This window comes from Miniopterus natalensis, chromosome 8 (genome assembly GCF_054644295.1).
Source record: "Miniopterus natalensis isolate mMinNat1 chromosome 8, mMinNat1.hap1, whole genome shotgun sequence".
In the NCBI taxonomy this organism is placed as follows: domain Eukaryota; kingdom Metazoa; phylum Chordata; class Mammalia; order Chiroptera; family Miniopteridae; genus Miniopterus; species Miniopterus natalensis.
In genome coordinates, this window is record NC_142088.1 from 68,326,032 (window position 1) to 68,348,314 (window position 22,283).

Genomic DNA, 22,283 nt, shown 5'->3' on the forward strand with positions numbered 1-22,283 from the left:
CTCTTCCATCATCCCAAACCGAAACTGTGCCCGTTAAATAATAACTCCCTAGTTACCCCCACCTAGGTAGTGCATTGTAGGATTTTAAAGCATGACATACATGATTATATTTACTAGTTTTGTCTGTTATCTTTTTGGACTATATTTTCACATTGTTCAAAATTCTAAACCAGTAATACTGAATACATACTTTGAAAAATCTCCCTTTCACCTCAGATTCCCTCCTTTTAGGCAACTATATGTAGTTTTTTCATTTCTATATGTAGTTTTTAATCTTTCCACAGAAATTATATGCATTTTCAAGCAAATTTATGTTTTTTACATGAATGATAGTATGTTATAAACAAAAATGTTGTTTTGTACTTTCCTTATTTGTTCTTTTTTGTATACATAAATAGCCTCATCCTTTTTATGGCTGCATGGTATTATTGAGAACAGATCGTTTCTGAGGTGCTGGGAAGTGGAGGGGGTTTGCATGTGGTGATTTTTACTTTCTCTGTGAAATGGGAAGGACAATCGTGTTCAGAGAAATAGAAAAGTGGAGGGTTAAAAAAGTTTGATGAATATTGATGTGGTTTGACATTTTGCCTAATGGGAGAATGAAATACTGAGACTAGTGTTTTAGAATTGGTAGTAGCACTGAGTAACCATTTGAGATCAGTAATTCTGGATTTGTAGAAGAACCAGTCTTTTCTAAGGTACAATTTCCCCACAACACCCAGCAGCCGAGGTACAGGCTTGGAAAAAACTTACTAATTGGAGCCATTGAAGATTTTTTCTTCATGAGCTTGTGATTCATGGACTGTGGGACAAAGGAAATGATGTTATATTGAAAATTACAAAGCTAATTAATGTATGGGCTCAGAGATCAGAACAAGGTGAGGATGGATGTGAAGACAGGAAGAATATTGTGGCTATAGTGAAAGTGGAGCAGTCCGTTGACTGAAAGGTCCTGATGAGATAGTGAAGACCTAGTGGGCATAAATGAACAAGTGGGCTAGTTTGAATCTATTAGGTAGAGCTGTTTTTTCAGGACTTTTTATAACCATGAGTATGGAATGAATGGTTGGAGTAGATTTTAGAAGGTCATTGGAGACAAGGAGTACAAGGAATTGAGAGGGAACTAGAAATCCTATTTTAAGAAGCATGTTGACAAATGAAAACATATCTGGGAAAGGGTGGCCAGAACAACGAGGGGTTTCATATTCAGCTGTACAATGCCTCATATTATTGATTGCCTACTATATTTCAGACATTATTTCAGAGCTGCCGGCGATAGAAAGATGAGTAAGACATAGTGCCTGGTCTTAGGAAGCCTATAGGAATTTGAAAAAGAGAAGACCTAGAGGGAACAAGTTGTTAAATATTTAAAGATCTGTCATTTTGAAGGAATTAGGCTTTTGTCTTTGTGGCCTCAGAGGACAAAAGTATTATCAAGTAGTGAAACTTAATAGGGGAGTAGATTTTAGCTTAATATGTGTAAGAATTTATAAAATATACATCCTTATATATGTATTTTTGACAATGAAACAATAAAAATATGTAACACTATAACAATAGAAGTGGAAAGGAAAAATGCCATAATCTGGCTGTACTAACAAGTAAATAGTTTTCTTTTTTTTCTTTATTTCTATCTTGTCTACAGATCTAATAATTTTTACATAGTTTTAATAGAGCCTGATTATAATGCTATCATCTGCTAATTTCACTTAGCATCACCTTGTCCCATGCTTTAAAATTGTTACTATAAGTTTTGTTTATTTCCTTTATTTTTACTAATTTATAGTTCATTGATTTGGAGGAAATGATTTATATTTATTTTCATAAATCAAAGAGAAAAAATTTTAATTAGTAAAAAAATCAACTGAAATTGCACTGTCTAGAGATAATCATTACTAATGTGTTTTGGTAACCTTCCCTCTAGGTAGCTTCTCTGCTTAGGTGCATAAGGATAGATGATGATTGATGATAGATAGATAGATAGAGAGAGAGATAGATGATAGATGATAGATAGATAGATAGATAGATAGATAGATAGATAGATAGATAGATAGATAGATGATAGATAGATAGATAGATAGATAGATAGATAGATAGATAGACAATTTTATCTAAATAGAGCCTTATTATACGTACTCTTCTGTAATGTGCTTTTTCATGTAACACTACATTTAGTATATCTCTGTATCAATAACAAAAATATATCATATTCATTGGCTACATGATATTACCTTTTATATATAAGATACTGTGCCATTTATTTTAGATGTATTATCTTTAATAAACTGAGATTTGGAAAGGTTAACTAATTTGTCCAGATCACAAAACTAAAAGGTAGTTTAAATCCCCCTTGCCACCACCTTCCAATCTCTTTCCAGTATTTGAATTATTTGGTAATTCAGTATCTGTGTTTATTTTGACTGAATAAATAGAATAATGGACTAAATAAGTCATTATTCTTTTAATGAATCAAGTAGTTGACTGTTTCTTTCTTGGTCAACTTTTACTCTTAAAATTATTTCCCCTTCTCCCCCATCTCTTCGTTTTATATGTAGCCATCACTTTTTTTTACTCAAAAACACCAACAGTTTTGTCGACTTCCAAAAGGTCTTACGAGCACATAAGTAACCTTTTTTCTTTTTCCTGGAGGCCTCCCATCCCACAGTCTTCTGTTCTACTCCAGTCTGGATGGTTTTTCTTGAGGCATGGTGCAGAGCTGTCAGCTTGCATTTTCTGTTGCCATTCTACTTTATTAGGTTCCCAGATTCCTGAATTTCTTGATTTTTGTTTTTTAGTTATATTCTGGTCTCATTTTTAATACTTTATTGTGGAAAATTTTCAATATGTGAAAAAGTAGACAGAATAGTAAAATGACCTCCTATGTACCCTTTTTCATCAGCTTCAGCATTTATCAACAAATGACCACTCTTGGTTTACCTATACTCCCATTTACCCTCACTACTCTATATTGTTTGGAAACAAAGCCTGATATCACATTTTATACACAAAATATTTCAATACATACCTCTAAATAGTAAGGATTGGTTAAAAAAAACAATTATAATACCTTTATCATGCCTAAACAATTAAAATTAATAATATCAATATAATTTAAAAACTCTAGTAAATGTTCTAATTTCCAGTTATCTTGTGAATATCATAATGTTACAGTTTCCCCCTCCCATAGTTTGTTTAAATCAGTACCTAAAGTAAGGCTTACACATTATAAATGATAAATATCTCCTATGTCTCTCTTAATCTCTGGATTGCAACTTGCGTGGTGCTGTTTAGCATGCTTCTTTTTTTGGTTCTCTCTATTCCCACTTTGCTGAGCGTTTTTATCATAAATGGGTACTGGATTTTACCAAATACTTTCTCTGCATCCATTGATATGATCATGTGACTTTATCCTTCATTTTATTTATGTGATGTATCACATTTATTGATTTTTGAATATTGTACCAGCCTGCATCCCCGGCATAAATCCCACTTGATCCATTCAAAGGAAAAAATATGTCAACAGAAACTCTTGAAAAAGACCTGATGACAGATCCTATAGGCAAAGACTAAAACAATTGTCTTAAAGATGTTCAAAGAACTAAAGGAAGATCTGAAGAAAGTAAAAAAAAGTAAACAAGATGGAAATATTATTAATAAAGAGATAGAAAACAAATCGAGAAATGTAATTCTAGAGCTGAAAAGTACAATAATTGAAATGAAAAATTCACTAGAAAGAGTAAAAGCCAGATTTGAGCAGACAGAAGTAAGAATCAGAGAACTCAAAGATAGGACAATGCAAATTTTCCAGTTAGTGGGACAGAAAGAAAACAGCATGAAGAAAAGTGACAACCTAAAGGACCCATGCAAACCATCAAACCAATCAACACAAGCACACTGGGAGCCCTAGGAGAAGAGGTATGAGGGAATATTTGAAGAAATAAGTTCTGAAAGCTTCCCAAATTTGGTCAAAGACATATTTATAACATCCAAGAAGCTCAATAAGATGAACTCTAAATCAGATGAACTCAAAGTGACCCACATTGAGACACATTATAATCAAATCTTCAAAAGACGAAGAGAATCTTGAAAGCAGCAAGAGAGAAGCAACTCATCACACATAAGGGATACTCAAAAAGATTGGTGGCAGATCTCTCATCAGAAACTTTGGAGGCCAGAAGGCAGTGGGCTGATATGATTCAGCAATTTCAATTCTGGGTATATACCTGAAAGAATTGAAAGCAGGGACTTGAAGAAATATTTGTGCACCCCTGTTCATAACAGCATTATTCACAATAGCTAAAATGTGGAAGCAACCTAAGTGTCCCAAAAAAACAGATGAATAGATAAGCAAATTGTGGTTAATGCACACAATGGAACATTAGCCTCAAAAAGGAAGGAAATTCTGATATATGCTGAAACATGTATGAACCTTGAGGACATTATGCTAAATTCAGTAAGCCAGTCTCCACAAGAGAAATACTATATGGTTCCATTTATATGAAGTACTTAGAGTATTGAAAATCATAGAGACAGAAAGTAGAATGGTAGTTGCCAGGATTAGGGGTAGGGAGCAATGAGAAATTATAGTTTAATGGATATGGTGTTTCAGTTTAAATACATTCTGAATGTATTTAATACTGCTGAAACAAAGATATACTTAAAATGGTTAAGATGGTAAATTTTATGTTATGTCTATTTAACACAATTTAAAAATTGAAAAAATCAATTAAATATGGCTCATAAATACAAGACATAAAACTATAAAAATTCTTAAAGCACATAAAGAAGAAAATCTTTTTGATCTTGGGTTAGGCAAACGTTTTTATATAGGACATAAAAAAGATAAACTATAAAATACAAAAGTGATTTTATGTCATCAAATTGAAAAGATCTCTTCCAAAGACACTAAGAGAATAAATGGACAAGCCACAGACTAGGAGAAAATTTTGTAAAGCACATATTTGATAAAGGAATATACAAAATCATATATATATATAAATTTTAAAATATACAAAAGGAATTTATAAAAATAAATCTTTCAAAAATAAAACAAAAAATTGTCTAATGGTTGAAAGAGTTAGAGACATCATCTAAGAAGATATGTGGAGGTCAAATAAGCACTTGAAAAGATGCTCAATATTATTAGTCATTAGAGAAATGCTAGTTAAAACCACAATGAAATACTATTACATATGCATTAGAATAGGTGACGTTTTTACAAACATAATACCACATTATGGCAACAGTGCTGAACAATTGGAACTCACATGCATTGCTGGTGGAATGCAGAATGGTGTAGGAACTTTGGAAAACAGTATGCCAGTTTCTTATAAAGTTAAACATACGCCTACCATACAAACTAGCAATCCCACATTGGGTATTTAGTTAAGATAAATGGAAACGTGTTCACTCAGAAATCTGTATGGAAATATTGATAGCCGCTTTATTTGTAGTTACCTGTACCTTGATGCAATCCAGATGTCCTTCACGCTGTAAATGCACAAACAACTGTGATATATCCATAGAAGATATTAGCAATAAAAAGGGTGAACTACTTATACACCCAACAACATAGATGAATTTCAAATGCTAAATGAAAGAAATCAGATTTAAAAGGCTGCATACAATATGATTCTATCTATATACCATTCTGGAATGTGCAAAACTATAGGGACAGAAAACAGATTAGTGTTTCCCAGGAGCTAGGGATAGGAGAAAGGGATTGCTAGAGGAACACAGGAGAAGTAACTTTTTAAAAAGCCACAGGGTAGCCCTTGCCAGATCGCTCAGTTGGTTGGAATATCATCCTGTGCACCAAAAGGTTCTGGGTTTAATTCCCAGTCGGCCCATACCTAGGTTGCAGGTTCAAGCCCGGGTCAGGTCGCTTACAGGAGGCAACCTATCAATGTTTCTTGCTCACATCGATGTTTCTCTTTATATATATATATCTATCTCCCTTTCCCTCTTTCTAAAATCAGTAAACATATCCTCAGGTGAGGGTTTAAAGAAAAGTCACAGGGTAATTTCCAAAGTTAACTCGTGTGTGTGTGTTCATGAACACAGATAAGTATGCATGTTCTAGCTAATTTTAAGTGCCTATTGGGAAATACCTCTTTTTAAAATTTTTTGTTATATATTATAAAAAAGAAAGATAAAAGAAGTGTGTGTTTATTGTTATTTAGAAAAGAAGAAATTAATTTTTACTTTGTAAATCTGAATGAGAAAGCCTATATTAATTTCAAAGGTTCATGTTCCATAACTTCTTTGGAGACATTTGAACTTTTATTACTGTTAATTTTAGGTTGTTAGAAATTGTTTCCTTTGTGATTAATTCCACCCTAAACCATATTGATGCTACTTTGTCCAATTTGGGGGGCTTCAGTTTGCCCTGTGACCTCACTTCTCTGAAAAATCTAAGAAGAGTTGTTGATTTTTTGGTTTGTTTAGAGTTTTACTTGTTAGGATGGAGTAGCAACTTCTAAGCTCCTTACTTGACATTTCTGCAACAAAGATACACAAATGGTGAACAAGCAAACGAAAAAACGGTTGCCATCCTTAGTCATCAGGGAAATGCAAATCAAAGCCTCTGTGAGATACCACTTAACACCTACCCAGATGGGTAGGACCAAGAAGCTGGATAACAAGTGTGGGCAAAGCCATGGAGAAGTCAGAACCCCTTGAACACTACTGATGGGAATGTAAGCAGATCCAACTGCTTTGAAAAGCAATCTGGCACTTCTTCAAATGATCATAGAATCACCATGTGGCTTAGGCATCCAGCTCTTAGGTTTATACCTGAGAGGAACGAAAATATATGTCCACACAAGAACTTGTACAGTATCTGAATGTTCTTAGCAGCATTATTCATAAAAGCCAAAAGTTAGAAACAATCAAAATATATGTTAACAGATAAATGGATAAACAAAATGTTGCATATTCACATAATGAAATATTTTTGAGCCTTAAAGAGGGATAAAGTACTGCCCTTGCCAGTGTTGCGCAGTGGTTAGAGTGTCGGCAGGCGCACTGAAGGGGCTTGAGTTCAATTCCAGGTCAAGTGCATGTACCTGGGTTGCAGGTTTGATCCCCAGCCCCGGTCAGGGCACATGTGGGAGGCAACCCATCGATATGTCTCTCTCACATCGATGTTTCTCTCTCTCTCTCTACCCCTTCTCTTCCTCCCTTCCACTCTACAAATCAGTGGAAAAAATATCTTCTGCTGAGGATTAACAACAACAACAAAGGGATAAAGTACTGATACATGTTACAACATGGATGAACCTTGAAAACATTATGCTAAGTGAAAGAAGCCAGTCATTATATACTAGTGTATACTATATACTATGTGATTCCATGTATATGGGAGTTCAGAATAGGGAAATCTTTAGAAAGAAAATAGATTAGTGGTTACTTAGGGCTGGGAAGGCAGGGCAGCGGTTAAGAGAGTGATAGCTGCCCTGGCCAGTTTATCTCAGCAGTTAGAGCATCAGCCCGTGGACTGAAGGGTCCCAGGTTTGATTCCACCCAAAGGCACGTATCCCCGGCCCTGGTCTGGGCACTTGTGGGAGGCAACCACTCAATGTGTCTCTCCCACATCCGTTTCTCTCTTTCTCTCTCCTACTCTCTGAAAAAGCAATGGTAAAAACATCCTCAGGTGAGGATTAAAAAACAGAGAGTGATAGCTAAAGGATACAGGAGTTCCTCCTTGAAATGCTGAAAACACTCTGATACTTACCTCGGTGATGGTTGTGCTATCTGTGAATCTATTAGAAACCACTGAACTGTGTATACCTTAATTGAGTGAATTGTATGGCCTTATGAATTATATCTTTATAAAGCTGTTAAATAAAAAGAGATTAGGAAATTCCATAAAATATATATAGTAACCATCAGACTGAAGAGCAAGAGACCAAGTGTTTACAGGGGCCACTCTTCCAGCCCTCCCTGCCCCTCTCATTTCCCTTTTGCGCTCCCAACCTGGTGGGGGTTCAGCGGCATGTCATGCTGCGGACACTATTTAGAGTCCTTGCCACCTCTAGTGGCCTGACTCAAGCTGGATGAGAAGGGGGGGTGGGAGAAAGGGTTTCTCCAAACCATGGCTCATAGGGGCATGGGGCTTGCAATCAACCAGTGGTAAATCACCCAGGAGGCAACAGAAGCTTCTCTCAGTAGTACACTCTCTCGTGGAGGGGTGAAGAGACTTCATCGTTACAGGCCTGGGGCTGGCATGTGAGATTAGGTTGCTCTGATTTCAGAACATGCCTGTGTTTCTGGAGCAGGGCTATCGGTGCCCTGCAGAAGGCAAGCGAGGCCTATGGGGGCCTGTTTAAAGATACCCGTGTGCTGTCTGTGCCAGTGGAACAATTGTGCTGTAAGACCGTCGCCAAGCATGTTGTCCACCTGCTGAATGTGTCACATAGATAGAGAGTGTGCTTAGAACCCATTCTAATGGAAAACATTTCATTCTCAACCACCCTCTCCCGCCAAACCCAGTCTCTTTTCCCATCATTGGTAATTCTGAACATTAGATTTTTTTTAACCATGATGTCAAAATGTACCTAAGTATATGATTGTAAATGGTAAAATAGGTGACAGAATTGGGTATTGGCAAATATTTTTTCATTTTCGTTAGTGTGTGTATTTTTAATATAAATATGGGCCTATAAAACATTAAAGTAAAAATATTTCAGTGAACAAGTTTCAGTAATTTATAACAATTATAAACCTATTGAATTTTCTTATAATGCTAACAGTTTCTTTTTAAACAAGTAAATTTATTGATGACAACTGAATGGTGTCTATCATTTTATAATACTGTAGCTCCATTCAGGCACTGTAAATTCTACATGCAAGTACATGTTTTAAATGTTGTCTGTACTACTCAGTATTTTGCTATCAAAATACATGTAATTTTTAAACTTGCTAACATGAAAATTCATGTTAACAACTTTCAACTTTCTCAAGTTGACACCTGTTGTGCTAAAATACCACCAAAATCCCATTACAATTATAGTTATTTAATTGTTAATATTAGTAATGATAATACAGCCTAACAAGAATTTTCCCCTTGTTAATTATTCTCTAGCAGCTAAGGTTTAATATGGGCCCTTTGAAGATGATTGGGATTTTGTGGAGAAGTGTTTGGGTTGTCACAATGATAGGGGCATATTTTCAGACCAGCTGTCCTAATACTTAAGTTTAGTAGATCCACAAGCTCTAAATATTTATACTTCGGTCTTAACACCTGCCCACAGTGCTTGACGCTTCCAACTCCTGATCTCAGAGGTCTAGAGAAGTTATCCTTTGCAAGCATTTTAAGTTGTAGCCCCCTTTTGTTTTGTTGTTTTGACATTTCCTTTGTTGTCCATGTGCATAGTATCCCCGTCTAGAGGGTGTGGAGATGGGTTAGGTGTTTGGCTGTTGACCGGCTGGCGTACTGGCGGCTCGTGCCTCGAACACACTGCTCGGCCCGGGTGAGCCCACCCAAGATGCCAGGGGCCATCGGGTTCCAGTTCGCCCCAGCCTTGCATGAACTCAGTGTAAACAGTACGTTTAGACACTAATATTTTCTATCGCTGAGAGTTATGTGATCTTATTCGTGACTATTTCTCAAGCTGAACTTTTTGAAACTAATTTGCATTCAATAGCAACAGTATAAGCAGTGCCATGTCGGATAAATTGTTTTCTCACTCTAGCATTCAGCTTTGCTACCAGTTTTCTTCTTCATATTAACAGGTATTTTGGTAAAAGGCCTCAGTGGGATTGTAGAGGGGCGTCAAATCTTAATGAACTTCATCAGTTATTAAGTGACATAATGATTAGAAGGCTAAAGACTGAAGTTTTAACCCAGCTGCCCCCTAAAATCAGACAGCGTATTCCTTTTGACCTTCCACCAGCAGCAGCCAAGGTGAGAACCCTTGTTTGATTGAAATTCTTATTTTAAATCATTTTAAATTATACTAGGAAAGATTGTACATATTTCATATTTTACAGAAGGAAAAGTCTGCCTTCTTAAAATAGGTTTAATTAATAGAGCATATGAATCGGCTTTGTATTATTTCAAGAAGCGAGCAGGAAGAATTTAACTTTAGTCATATAATGTGAAAAGATTCAGTATCCTTGTGATTAAAAAATATATTTCTGCTGAATATAGAAAAAAAGTACTTTAAGTACAACAAAGATTTAGTACTAAGAATTCTAAGTATCTGTAGGGTATGAAGCAAGGGAAGTCATGTTTCTTTCTCTAGGATTTTTTTTAAAGTATGAATAGCTGTCCTCTAAAATAACTTAGATACAGCCCTGCTCTTGAAATCTTAAAACTCTGTGATCATGTGAGATATGAAGTTAAACATATCAGAAAGCCAAATTGCATTTTAGCAAACCTTTATGTACATTTCGAGTAGTGCAGTGTTGATATATTCTCTGAAATTTCTTCAAATCTGGACACAATTTTGTTGACAAACACTATTTATTGCATTATTTTATTTTTAAATCTTAGAGTAAGCATTTTGTAAATATTGAGCAATATGTTATTGAAAAAATAAGAATGATCTAATTTCCTTTACCCACTATTTTAGCATTAGAAAGAAAAATAAAAGAATATATGATTATATTGTATTTTTATTTAATTAATATCCCCCATGTCTTTATGCTTTGTTTTATTTAAGTAAGATCATATCTTTTTATAAAAATGCTTTGCTACCATATACATTTTCATTATCCTGCTTTCTTATGTATTTAAATTTTTATGTTTACTGTATAAAATGTTTCCCCTTAAGAGGAAGCTACAGTTGTTTGATTTATGATGTTAGCAAAGGGCTTGGTGTTCACCCACAGCTTGTCATTAGTTTCTGTCATTGGTGTGAACATGTGACTGGCCTGCCTCCATGTTGATGTTTTTAAGTGAACACATTGGCATCTTTGGGAATTTTCTTTTTATATCTTTATATATAAAAAAGAAGGTAGGACATGATTCATTGCTGCATTAATTGTTCTGTCCTTTATGCTGCATGTCTAAATGTTGTTATTTTCTCCCACATAGGAATTGAATACCAGCTTTGAGGAATGGGAAAAATTAATGAGAGCTCCAAATTCCATTGCCACTGAGACTATTATGGGATTGATTACTCGCTTGTTTAAACAAACTGCTATTGCCAAGGTACTCTTTGCTGGGCCATCATGTGTGTGTCTTGATACAAATTATTTAATGTTTTTTAATGTTTTGACTTAAACAGCTTATTTACATATTGTACCATGTCTGCCATTTTATTTTTTAACTCTCTCTTTTAATTTAGGTCTTCTTTAATTTCTCCCAGCAATGTTTTCAGTTGTCTTGAATATATTTTTTTTAGATTTATTTCTTTGTATTTCATGTCCTTTTATGCTCTTGTAAGTAGCATTTTTTTAATTTAAATTTCTATAGAATTATTGATTTTTGTATATTGACCTTTCATCCTGTGACCTTGCTAAACTCACTTATTAGTTTTTATGCTTTTTTGTAAATTCTGTGGGATTTTCTACATAGAGCATCATTTTGTCTGCACATAAAGACATTTTTGTTTCTTCCCAGTAATAATATGTCTTTTATTTGCCTTGCCTGTCACACTGAAGGAACACGGTGCAATTTTGACTAGAAGTGACAGGACTGAACAGCCTTGTCTTGTTGCCAGTCTCAGGTGAAAAGCATTCAGTTTTTCACTGTTAATTACGATGTTGTCCTTAAGTTTTTCATAGGTGCCCTTTCGTAGATTGAGAAAATTTCCTTCTTTTCCTCGTTTGTTGAAAGATGAGACATATAAAAAAAGGTTTTTTTTAAGATCTGAGCTAGGAAGGAGGTGGCTTCCATAAAAATGGATAAGAAGAACACAGCCGAAATTTAACAAAATTAGTTAATATATGGTGACAGGAGAAGATATGACTTTGGGTGGTGGACACACGGAACAATATACAGAACTTGTAACATAGAAACCCACACCTGAAACCTATATGTTCATAGTAACCATTGCCACTCCAATAAATTTAATAAAGTGTTTTGAAAAAAAGAAATTTAACAAAATTATAAAGGCTGAACATGGATTGTCATGACAGTTCAAAATGTTGGGGGTTCTGACACAGGCATTTCACCCTCACACACAGCTTTATTTCCATTGGCTTCTACCTGGTGCTGACTAGGAGATCAGAGGGCACCTGCATTGGTGGAGTATAAGCATAATTCCCTGCTTATTTCCAGAACTCTTTTCACATATTAAGCAAAAGCCTTAAGCCATTGTGGGAGAGACAAAAACCCCTCTCCAGCAGCCAAAGCCCAGTTCAGGATCAGCTGCTTCTGGGGGCTGAGTTGAAACAACAGCTGTCTACAGCTGGGGATTGGGCAGGAAAGCCTGTTGAAATCAAGACCTTGCACTTGACAGAGATCTGTTACCGCAGGAGGAGGGTCAAGAACACTCTCCTGCCCAGGAGCACTCACAGCTATAAGACATAGTTTAGTTGCCATGGGGGAAAGGGGCAGAGACATCAGGAAAGTCCCATCCCCAAGACTCAGCTGGAGCAAAGGGCCTGCCTTATACTGAGTCAGTACCAGGAGACCCAAGAGGTCCCTTTCCCCCTACCATGAACTTAACACTGAGAAATCATCAAGGTCAATCTACTGGTGGAGAGAGACACCTATTTATAGTGCAGGCATGCAGGGACTGATGAAAGCTAAGGATACAGCTGAAACACGTAGGAAAACCCTTGGTACACACTATCACAAGGTAGGAAAATTCAAAATTCAATTTTGTGGTGCACTGAAGGTAAATGTCATAAGAGAACCTAAATATTACTTAATACTAACTAGATTGTCTTAGCCTCTCCCATACAGTTACCCTGACAGAAAAAGAAGCATGCCCATTTCTGGATGTAAGCATCATTTATCTCAGTCAGTCCTGTTCTTCTAGACATAATTTCTAGCATTAAATAGAAATTATGAAATAAAAAATAAATTTTAAAAAATCCAGTTAAAAGATAAAGCAATCAATAATGCCAATTGGAAAAATGACCCAGATTGTAGAACCATTACACAAGGAATTTTTTAAAAGCTGTGAATAATAAAGGATGTAGTAGAGAAAATAAACAACAGACATGTGTATATCTGATAACTAAAACTAATTACTAAAACTTTTTATTTAGAAAACAGGAAGGGAACAAATACTTCCCAAATAATTTTGTGAATCCAGGATTACCCTGATACCAAGAACAGACAGACACATCATGAGAAAACTACAGGTCAATCTTTCATGAATGTGGAAATCCTTAACAACATAGTAGCATATCAAATTCACCAATATGTAAAAAAGTACACCAACAATACAAGATTTGTTTACCATTGGATTAATTAATCACTAATTCACCACATTAATGATGTAAAATGGAAAACCATATGATTATCCCAATCATATGACGTAATTTTACATCCATTCATAATAAAACCTCTTGGCAAAGTAGGACTAGAAAGGGACTTCCTGATTCCAGTAAAAAGCATTCATGAAAAGCGTACAATTAATAACATACTTAATGTTCAAAGACTAAGTGCTATTCCCCTGAGATCAGAAACATGACAAGAGACTGCTCTCCCCACTTTTGTTCAGCATTGTTTGATTCAACATTCTCTTATAACTGTGCAATAAGGCTAGAAAAAGAAATAAAAGGAATGCAGATTGAAAAGGAATAAAATTGTCTATATTCACAGACAACCTGATGGTCTACATAGAAAGTCCAAGAATAGTCAAGCTACTAGAACTAATGAGTGAATTATCAAGGTTGCAGGATTCATGTTCAATGTATAAAAATCATTTGTAGTTCTGTATACTAACAATGAAAAATTAGAAATTGAAATTTTAAAAATACAATTTACAATATCATTAATAAACATGAACTACTTTAGGATAAATTCAACAAAATATATGCACTGAAAACTACAAAACATTTTTTAGCGAATGTAAAGCAAACTTAAATAAATAACAAGATAGGTCATGTTCACAAATCAGAAGATTCAGTACTGCTAAGAGGCCAGTTCTCTATAAATTAATCTATATATTCAGTGCAGTGCTAATCAAAATCCCTGTAGTCTTTTTTTGTAGAAATTGACAAGCTGAATGTAAAATTTATGAGGCAACACAAAGGACTTGCTGTAGCCAAAATAATTCTGAACAAAGTTGGAAGACTCACAGCACATGATATAAATAAATACTTACAATAAAGTTACAGTAATCAAGACTTCGTGGTATTGGCATAAGGAGAGACATTTATATTAATGAACCAGAAAGTGAGTCTAGAAATAGACCTTTACATAGATTATCAATTGCTGTTAGGAAAGGGGATAACTGTCAATAGGAAAGGATCGTTTTCAACAGCATTAGAACAGTTGGTTATCCCTGCGGAAAACAATGAGCCTTAACTATTATTTCACACTATATATAAAAATTAACTTGCAGTAGGTCAAAGACATAAATACAAGCTAATTTATAAAACAAATTTTAGATAGGATACAAACTTTTTTATTATTTAATACATACTTTTTATTATTTAACTTAATGAGGTAACATTAGTTAATAACATTATATAAATTTCATGTGTACAACATTATAATTCAACATCTGTAAAAGCACGTGCTTTAAAAGGAAAAAATGAGAGTCAAAACTAAAACTTTTGGTGGTTACAAAAGTATGATGTATGAAAGGCACTGTTATAAAAATAAAAATGCAAAATACAGATAAGAAAGTATTTGTGACACATTCAGAATCCCTGCTTCATTTTCCCATATCATAATTTTTATCATAATTTTTGTTTTGATCAGTGTTCATTGTTTACAGTATAATTACTCAGTTAAACATTTCACAGTTGACTATAATTACATTTCTTTTTTTACAGTTGTTTTTCATAGAGTTAATAGCTATCTTGTTTTTTGTTTGCTTGCTTGCTTAACTTTCTTTGCACTTAATACTGAGTACAGAATGCTTGTTTAAGGGGAAATAATGTATATGAGAACCTTGTATATAATTTCCTGTCTGTGATAGGAAACCCTTGTTGGAAGTAAGTGTTGATAGTCAGTAGGAAGTTGATAGCTAATTCCTAGGATTCTCGAAGGACTAGAAAAGATGAAAAATCAGTTAATCTAGATTGGAACATGTTCCCAAAGTTTAATGGCAGCAGAAGACCAGTCCTTGCCATCCCAGTTCCCTAATTTTTAGTCATTTTTCATTCCCTCCCTATCAGAACCTGTCCTGAACCACTTACATCAACTGGAACAATATACTGTGCTTCTATTCCTGGGCTGCAGCTAGAAGGAATTAGTTCATGGCATTACGAAGCTGGAATTCTTCATACATTTCCCCCAGAAACATTTTTGATATCCAGCTGTTAGAGTCTATGGTAACTGTAAACAATACAGTTTAGCTACTTTATAGATGAAATAGAGTTGGGGGAAGGTAGCTAATTATCAGCTATGTTTAATATTGTTTTTGTGAGAAAATGTGTTCAGAGTTCTCCCAAGCCAGTTTGTAAATGAACTTTTGCAATACTACAGATTATAAATTGTTATATGCAAATTAGTATTGAAGATTACTTTATTTAGCTGTTTTCCTGACTAATTCAACAGATACTTATTGAGTGCCTACTATGTGGCAAGGGTACAGCTTGGTGCCAGGGAGGCATAGTGAACAAGATATAGTGTCTACCTCTCAAAGAATCTTAGTGTGTTGGGGAAGATAGCAAAATAAATGTGCAACTACAGAAATTTAGTGCTTCAAGCTGTGGAAGCACATGGGAGAAGACACCTGGCCTCCTCTTGGGGGTGGGGGGGCGTTCAGGAAAGACGTCCCAAGGAACGGGACATAAGATTTAGGAACCAAAATTGAGGGGAGTGAAATAGGAAGGGGGTGGTGCTGATGGAGTATATTTCAGATTAATAGTTTTTACAAACTCACAAAAATTAACCAGCAACTGCATATTTAGAGAACCAAAAGTAGGTAATCATGGCTAAAACATAGAATGTCAGGGAGGAATTTTGAGAGAGACTAGGCTGGAGGTTATAGAGAGCAGCTCATAGGCTCATAGTTGTAACTTTTCCTCAGGGTTTTGAGTGATCTGATAGAGTGGAGTAGAGTAGAATGATCAGATCTGTGCTTCAGAAAAAGGACTGTAGCTGTATGGAGAGTGCGCTGGAAGAAACAAGCCTGCGGGCAGGGACCCAGCTGGGATGCGCACTGGTGATCCAGGCTCACAGCGGGGGGACCTGAGCCAGGGCAGGGACCCAGCTGGGATGCGCACTGGTGATCCAGGCTCACAGCGGGGGGACCTGAGCCGTGGGCAGGGACCCAGCTGGGATGCGCACTGGTGATCCAGGCTCACAGCGGGGGGGACCTGAGCCGTGGGCAGGGACCCAGCTGGGATGCGCACTGGTGATCCAGGCTCACAGCGGGGGGACCTGAGCCAGGGCAGGGACCCAGCTGGGATGCGCACTGGTGATCCAGGCTCACAGCGGGGGGACCTGAGCCGTGGGCAGGGACCCAGCTGGGATGCGCACTGGTGATCCAGGCTCACAGCGGGGGGGACCTGAGCCGTGGGCAGGGACCCAGCTGGGATGCGCACTGGTGATCCAGGCTCACAGCGGGGGGACCTGAGCCAGGGCAGGGACCCAGCTGGGATGCGCACTGGTGATCCAGGCTCACAGCGGGGGGACCTGAGCCAGGGCAGGGACCCAGCTGGGATGCGCACTGGTGATCCAGGCTCACAGCGGGGGGGACCTGAGCCAGGGCAGGGACCCAGCTGGGATGCGCACTGGTGATCCAGGCTCACAGCGGGGGGACCTGAGCCAGGGCAGGGACCCAGCTGGGATGCGCACTGGTGATCCAGGCTCACAGCCGGGGGACCTGAGCCAGGGCAGGGACCCAGCTGGGATGCGCACTGGTGATCCAGGCTCACAGCGGGGGGACCTGAGCCAGGGCAGTGGCTGCACCACATCTGAACTGGAAAGAAAGGAGGAATTGAAGACTTCTTAAGAGGCGAGCCAGTGGTGATTTACTGAAGGTGGAGGGGCGGGAGAAGCAGAGCCTAGGCTTCCCGCTTGGTCAGCTGGGTTGATGTGTGTGCCACCCATTGAAAATGGGAAAACAGGAGATACAGTCTAAGCCCAGGCCCCCATTAAGTATGATCTGTGCCAAACTCAGCAAGGCACAGGCTGTTAGATAATAGATTTCTTTGTACTGTGCAGTGTTGTGTTAGAAGTACTTCTCTCTTTATTGAGTCATTTGAACAATACTAAAGAGATTTTTAAAGAAAATAATGAGTTTTCAAGTAAATGCACTTGTGTGAGTTTATAGTTACTTATAGGATATGGGGGCACATACCTTTACTATTTGTGGTATTTAATTTTTTTATCCTTGCCCAAGGATATGTTTATTGATTTTAGAGGGGGGAGAGAGAAACATTGATTGGTTGCCTCCATACGTGCCCCAACCAGGGATCAAACTCACAACCTAGGTGTGTGGCCTCACCGGGAATCAAACCTTCGACCTTTTTGTGTGCGGGATGACACTCCAACCAACTGAGCCACCTCACCAGGGTTTGTGGTATTTAATTTTTAAAAGACTATAACTATATAATAAATAATGTATAAAGTGTAAAATCTTTTTCTAGTCAGCTCTTCTGAGGAAGTGAATACTTCCCACATCCATTTACATGACTATTTTAACACTGTTCATTAATTGTGGTTAAAGAACAGTGATCTGGAAAGGACCTCTGAGGGTCATCTTTCCTTTTCCTTTGCTCCAGGCAGAGTTATGTCTGAAGCCTTCCAGACAAATGTGTCTCCATCTATTTTAGTTTTATACAGCTCCAGGATAGGTTTCCTGCTCTGCTCTGATCTTCTCTCTTCTTTTTCTCATATATCCTGCAGTGTCTCCTAGGCAGACAGGAATACAGTACCAGTGCTGCAAATTAGGTCATGTCAGCAAATTAGGTCATATTGATGTGATCATTTTTAATACATCTGGCGTTAAAGTGCCGCGCAGTTATGGTAGACCTGCGTCATCCGTTTGCTGTGCAAGCCTATATGCTGGTCTGCCTTTCGAGGTTTAGTTCTTATACTTCTTAGGAGGACAGGGGCTGTGTAAGTTTTAAGTTTGCTTGTTAATATCTCCTTAGTTTTGTTACTACACTATTGAGATCTCTCAGGCATTTCTTAATGATAAGAAGTTTAATAATGATAAGAAGCAGTAAATAATTATGAAAAACACTGAACAGAGGAAATGAATGAACATAAAATCATAAAATAATCAATGTTACTGGTAAAAAGTCAATTAGTGAAGGATCTCAGATTATTAGAATTACTTTTCTTCTATATTAGTATTCTTATTGCTTTTAACATTTATTAAGAGTACAGTGGGTACAATTGAACAGATTTTTTTAGATTTACGATCAGTATAATATTCTCCTAGGAAAAAAACAAATATAAGCAGTATGTATGGCTTAGCCAACTTTTAGCTATTTTCCAGTACATCACAGCAACATCTCATTTTTAGAGAAAACCATTTTAAGAGAAATGCCAGTTATTTTTCTATCACTAAACCAACCCATAATTTAAATTTCTCTGTTATTTTGGGAATGGCAGCATTCCTTAGTGCCTTAAAAATTTTCCAGAAGGCAGACTGCTTTAAACACAGTTCCATAGTGCACAAAGTGCGTTTCCTCTTTGCTCTTTTGCCTCAGCAGCTTAACACAGGTAGAAGCCTATTTATAATACGCAGTGAGATGTAATGAGGCCACTGTGATCGTCTCTGCTGCACAGGGCCTGGGATACTGTGAGACTGGAGAGGGCCTCTTCCTCGGCCAGTTCTTCAGTTTAGGAAAGAGCCTCTGGCTCCAAACCAGGTACAGTCTGCCTCCTGTCCATTGGTAAGGAGATGGTCAGTAACAAAGTGCAAATAAAACAATAATGTTATCATTTTCAAGGAGGAAGAAAGATAGTGTTTAGCTCTGTGGCCATGTGGAATGGAGGAAGACTCTGTTAAAGCTGAAATGTCCGCTGGAGAAGGGAGAGAGGTGTAAGGATCCTGAGGGGTAGGAATTGTTACATTTGGAATCACATGTGGAGGGATTTGCCTTAGAGAAGAGAAGACATTTCTCTCATTACAAAAGGGAAGGGAGTTCTGATGAGTAAAAGTAAGGAAAGGTAATAGAATTCTCAGATGATAAATTCTGTTTCCTCTGGGCAGTGGGCAGTATGAGAACCAAGAGGCAGAGGCTTTGATTTCGAAGAATGCAGTAAAAGGTTGAAGTTGTTTCTGCAATTTACTGGGGAAATGTAGTAATTGTAATAGCTACCACTTCTACAGCGTTTGCCCTCTGCTAGGTACTGTTCCAAGCTTATATATGCACTAACTCATTTACTTCTCCCCACCACTCTTGGGGTGCAGGTACTTTTATAGATGGGGAAAGGAAAACACGGTGTAAGCCTCTTGCTCAAGGACCCTCAGATTGTAAATGATGGAGGTAAGGTTTGAACCCAGTCAGTGTGGCTCCAGAGGACACGCCACTTAGCTATCACTCCCACAGGATTGCTGAGTAAGTTTAATAGTTGTTAGTGACCGGGGGTTAAAGTGGTGCCAGTTTCTCTATTAGTGATTCTTCACCATCCTTGCACAGGCATGAGGAAGATACAGAATTTTAAAGTCTGCATATTCTATGTTTTAGGATTTTTAACACCAAATAAGGTTTATTCATGCCTATACCTTAGGAGTACAAAGCTGATTATTGACACAACCAGTCGATGAAGTTTGGAAAGAAATCGAGAATGTTGTAAAATTGAATTCAGTTTTAAAAGACTTAGATTCACTGTTTTGATTAATGATTTTTATGACCAAACTTCCATGAAGTCAACTTATATGAAAACAATTTTTTAGAAATCCATAATACTATTGGCTTTACTGCCTAACTTTCTCTAAATGTGAGTCAACCCAGTGGAGCATGTCATTAATGGGAATGTTCTCTCTTATCCATTCTGTGTTAGGCAGAATGATTAGATAGAATGATTGCTTTAGTATATCTTGTTCCAGAAAGTTTTTTGGGAAGGTTTAGAATCCCAGGTTCTTTTTTAAAATTGTGTTGGTTAAGGTATTGAATTGGAGTTGCTCTCTTTGCACTGTACTGTAGCCCTCTGGTTCTCAGTGCAAAATGGGCTGCTGGGAAACCTGGTTAATGTCAAAAGATTAGATGTATTAGAAGTATTAGATTTTTGTTTACAGATATAGTCATGAACATGCCTAAAGATAAGAAAATAACATTTACGGTAGTTCACCCAAACCACCATTGAAAGGGAAACTGTTGTTTTCTATGGGAAATTTTGGCATGATCCTCTGGGAAAATTTCCAAAACACTAGCATTATAGTATGGAACTACCAGTCTTTACCCGAAGGCTGTCTTCTGCCAGATTTGAAAATATTTTTTCAGGTTGATGAAATGTTTCTAAATTAAGAACCATGAGCACTCCAGCCAGGTGGCTCAGTTGGAGCATCGTCCCGCACGCCAAAAGGTTTCGGGTTCAATTCCCAGTCAGGGCACATATGGAAGGCAATTGACCAATGTTTCTCTCTCACATCTCTCTCTCTCTGTCTCTCTCTCCCTTCCTCTCTCTCTAAAATCAATAAAAACTTATCCTTGAGTGAGGATTAAAAAAAAACAAACAGAACCACGAGCAAGGGGGAAGGCACAGCAGCGTCTCTTTTGTAATGGCCTGCAGGGCAAGGTGCGTCGGGGTGGACAAGCAATGCATATTCTCTTTGACTTTGGTGCTTTCCTTGCCGTATTTAAGGTCATTTTAAAGGATAAAAGGTAAGCTGACTATAACAAATAATTAATAAGAAACAGTATAAGGTGAACTAGATACATGAATAAAATCATGAAGGGCAGAAAGGATATCTACTGATTAATGGGCAAATAAAATGTGTTATATCTATACAGTGATATGTCACTGGGCAATAGAAAAGAAATTAAATACCGATACATGCTACAACATGGATTGAAAACACTATGCTAATAAAGAAACCAGTCACAAAAGGCCACACATTGTGTGATTCCATTTATATGAAATGTCCAAAAGAGTCCATGTCATAGAGACAAAGTAGGTTAGCGTTTGCTTAGAGCTAGGGGTGATGCAGGGACCTAGGGTCGGGAGGCAATGGCTAAGAGGTGAAGGATTTATTTTAGGGTAATGAAAATATTCTGAAATTGATTGTGGTGATGGATGCACAATCTGGTGAATATACTAAAAGCCAAATTGAATCATACACTTTAAAAGGGTGAATTTTATGCCTTCTGAATTATACCTCAAAGCTGTTTTGTTTTTGTTTTTTAGAACCCAGGTCCTTCTGTCTTTCTACTTTGGCTGACCTAGTTCACCACTTGTCCTCATTGGCTTCCATAGTAACCCCAAGGAGACTGTCGCAGTTCCTGTATCATGTGCAGGGCATAATGTCTGAAGCAATGAAAAGCTTTCCTAATAGTCCCTTTGTGAGTGAGGATGTTTTGAAGCCCGCAGCAGACTTTCCACATTTCTTATTAGTCAGAATCACTTGCAGGGGGGGTGAAAGCGCTAGGCCTGCTTAGAGCAGTCATAGTTCCCCCTCTTACTGATTGAGAAGGGCTTGAAGAGCTTTTCTGAAAGCATGTGGCCACCAGATATCTAAACAAAACTGCCACTTGGTCCAGGGCCTGAGGACTTCAGGACTTAGAGAAGCTTCTTTGGGGCTCACATTTCCTTAGCTAGAATTTATAGCAGCTAAAGAAAAAATTATTCTGACGCTTGTTAAAATGGTACAAAAGACTTTATTCAAGGTCATTGCAATAGGAGTGAATGCTACTGCAATTGAGGAAAGAGCTCGCTCATCTCTGAATACAACAAGGACGGGTGGGGATTTACAGCCAACCAGCAGGATAAGGGGGTTGGCGGATGGAAAGGTAGTAAGAAGGGACATCAAGCATAGGAGGATTCTTGCTAAACTCACCTAATAGGATTCTTGCTAAAGGAAGGCCAAGGACTTAGATATCAAAAGTGGGCAATGAGCCCAGCCGGGAGTGGCTCAGCGGTTGAGCATCGACCTGGGATCCAGGAGATCTCGGTTGGATTTGGTCAGGGCACATGCCCGGGGTGCGGGCTCCATCCCCAGTCGGGGTCGTGCAGGAGGCAGCTGATCAATGACTCTCTCATCATTGATGTTTCTATCTCTCTCCCCCGTCTCTTCCTGTCTCTG

General features: G+C 37.6%; 1 protein-coding gene across 5 annotated transcripts in view; it reads left to right on the forward strand.

Annotated features, from left to right (window-relative positions):
* ZRANB3 (zinc finger RANBP2-type containing 3) overlaps positions 1-22,283 on the forward strand; it is a 186,670-nt gene that overhangs the window by 108,841 nt on the left and 55,546 nt on the right. For all 5 annotated transcript variants that reach the window (XM_087819883.1, XM_087819882.1, XM_087819885.1 and 2 more), the window contains exons 7-8: positions 9,736-9,907; positions 11,042-11,158. In XM_087819883.1, the coding sequence (XP_087676009.1) occupies positions 9,736-9,907; positions 11,042-11,158 (289 nt within the window). The remainder of the gene's footprint in view (positions 1-9,735; positions 9,908-11,041; positions 11,159-22,283) is intronic.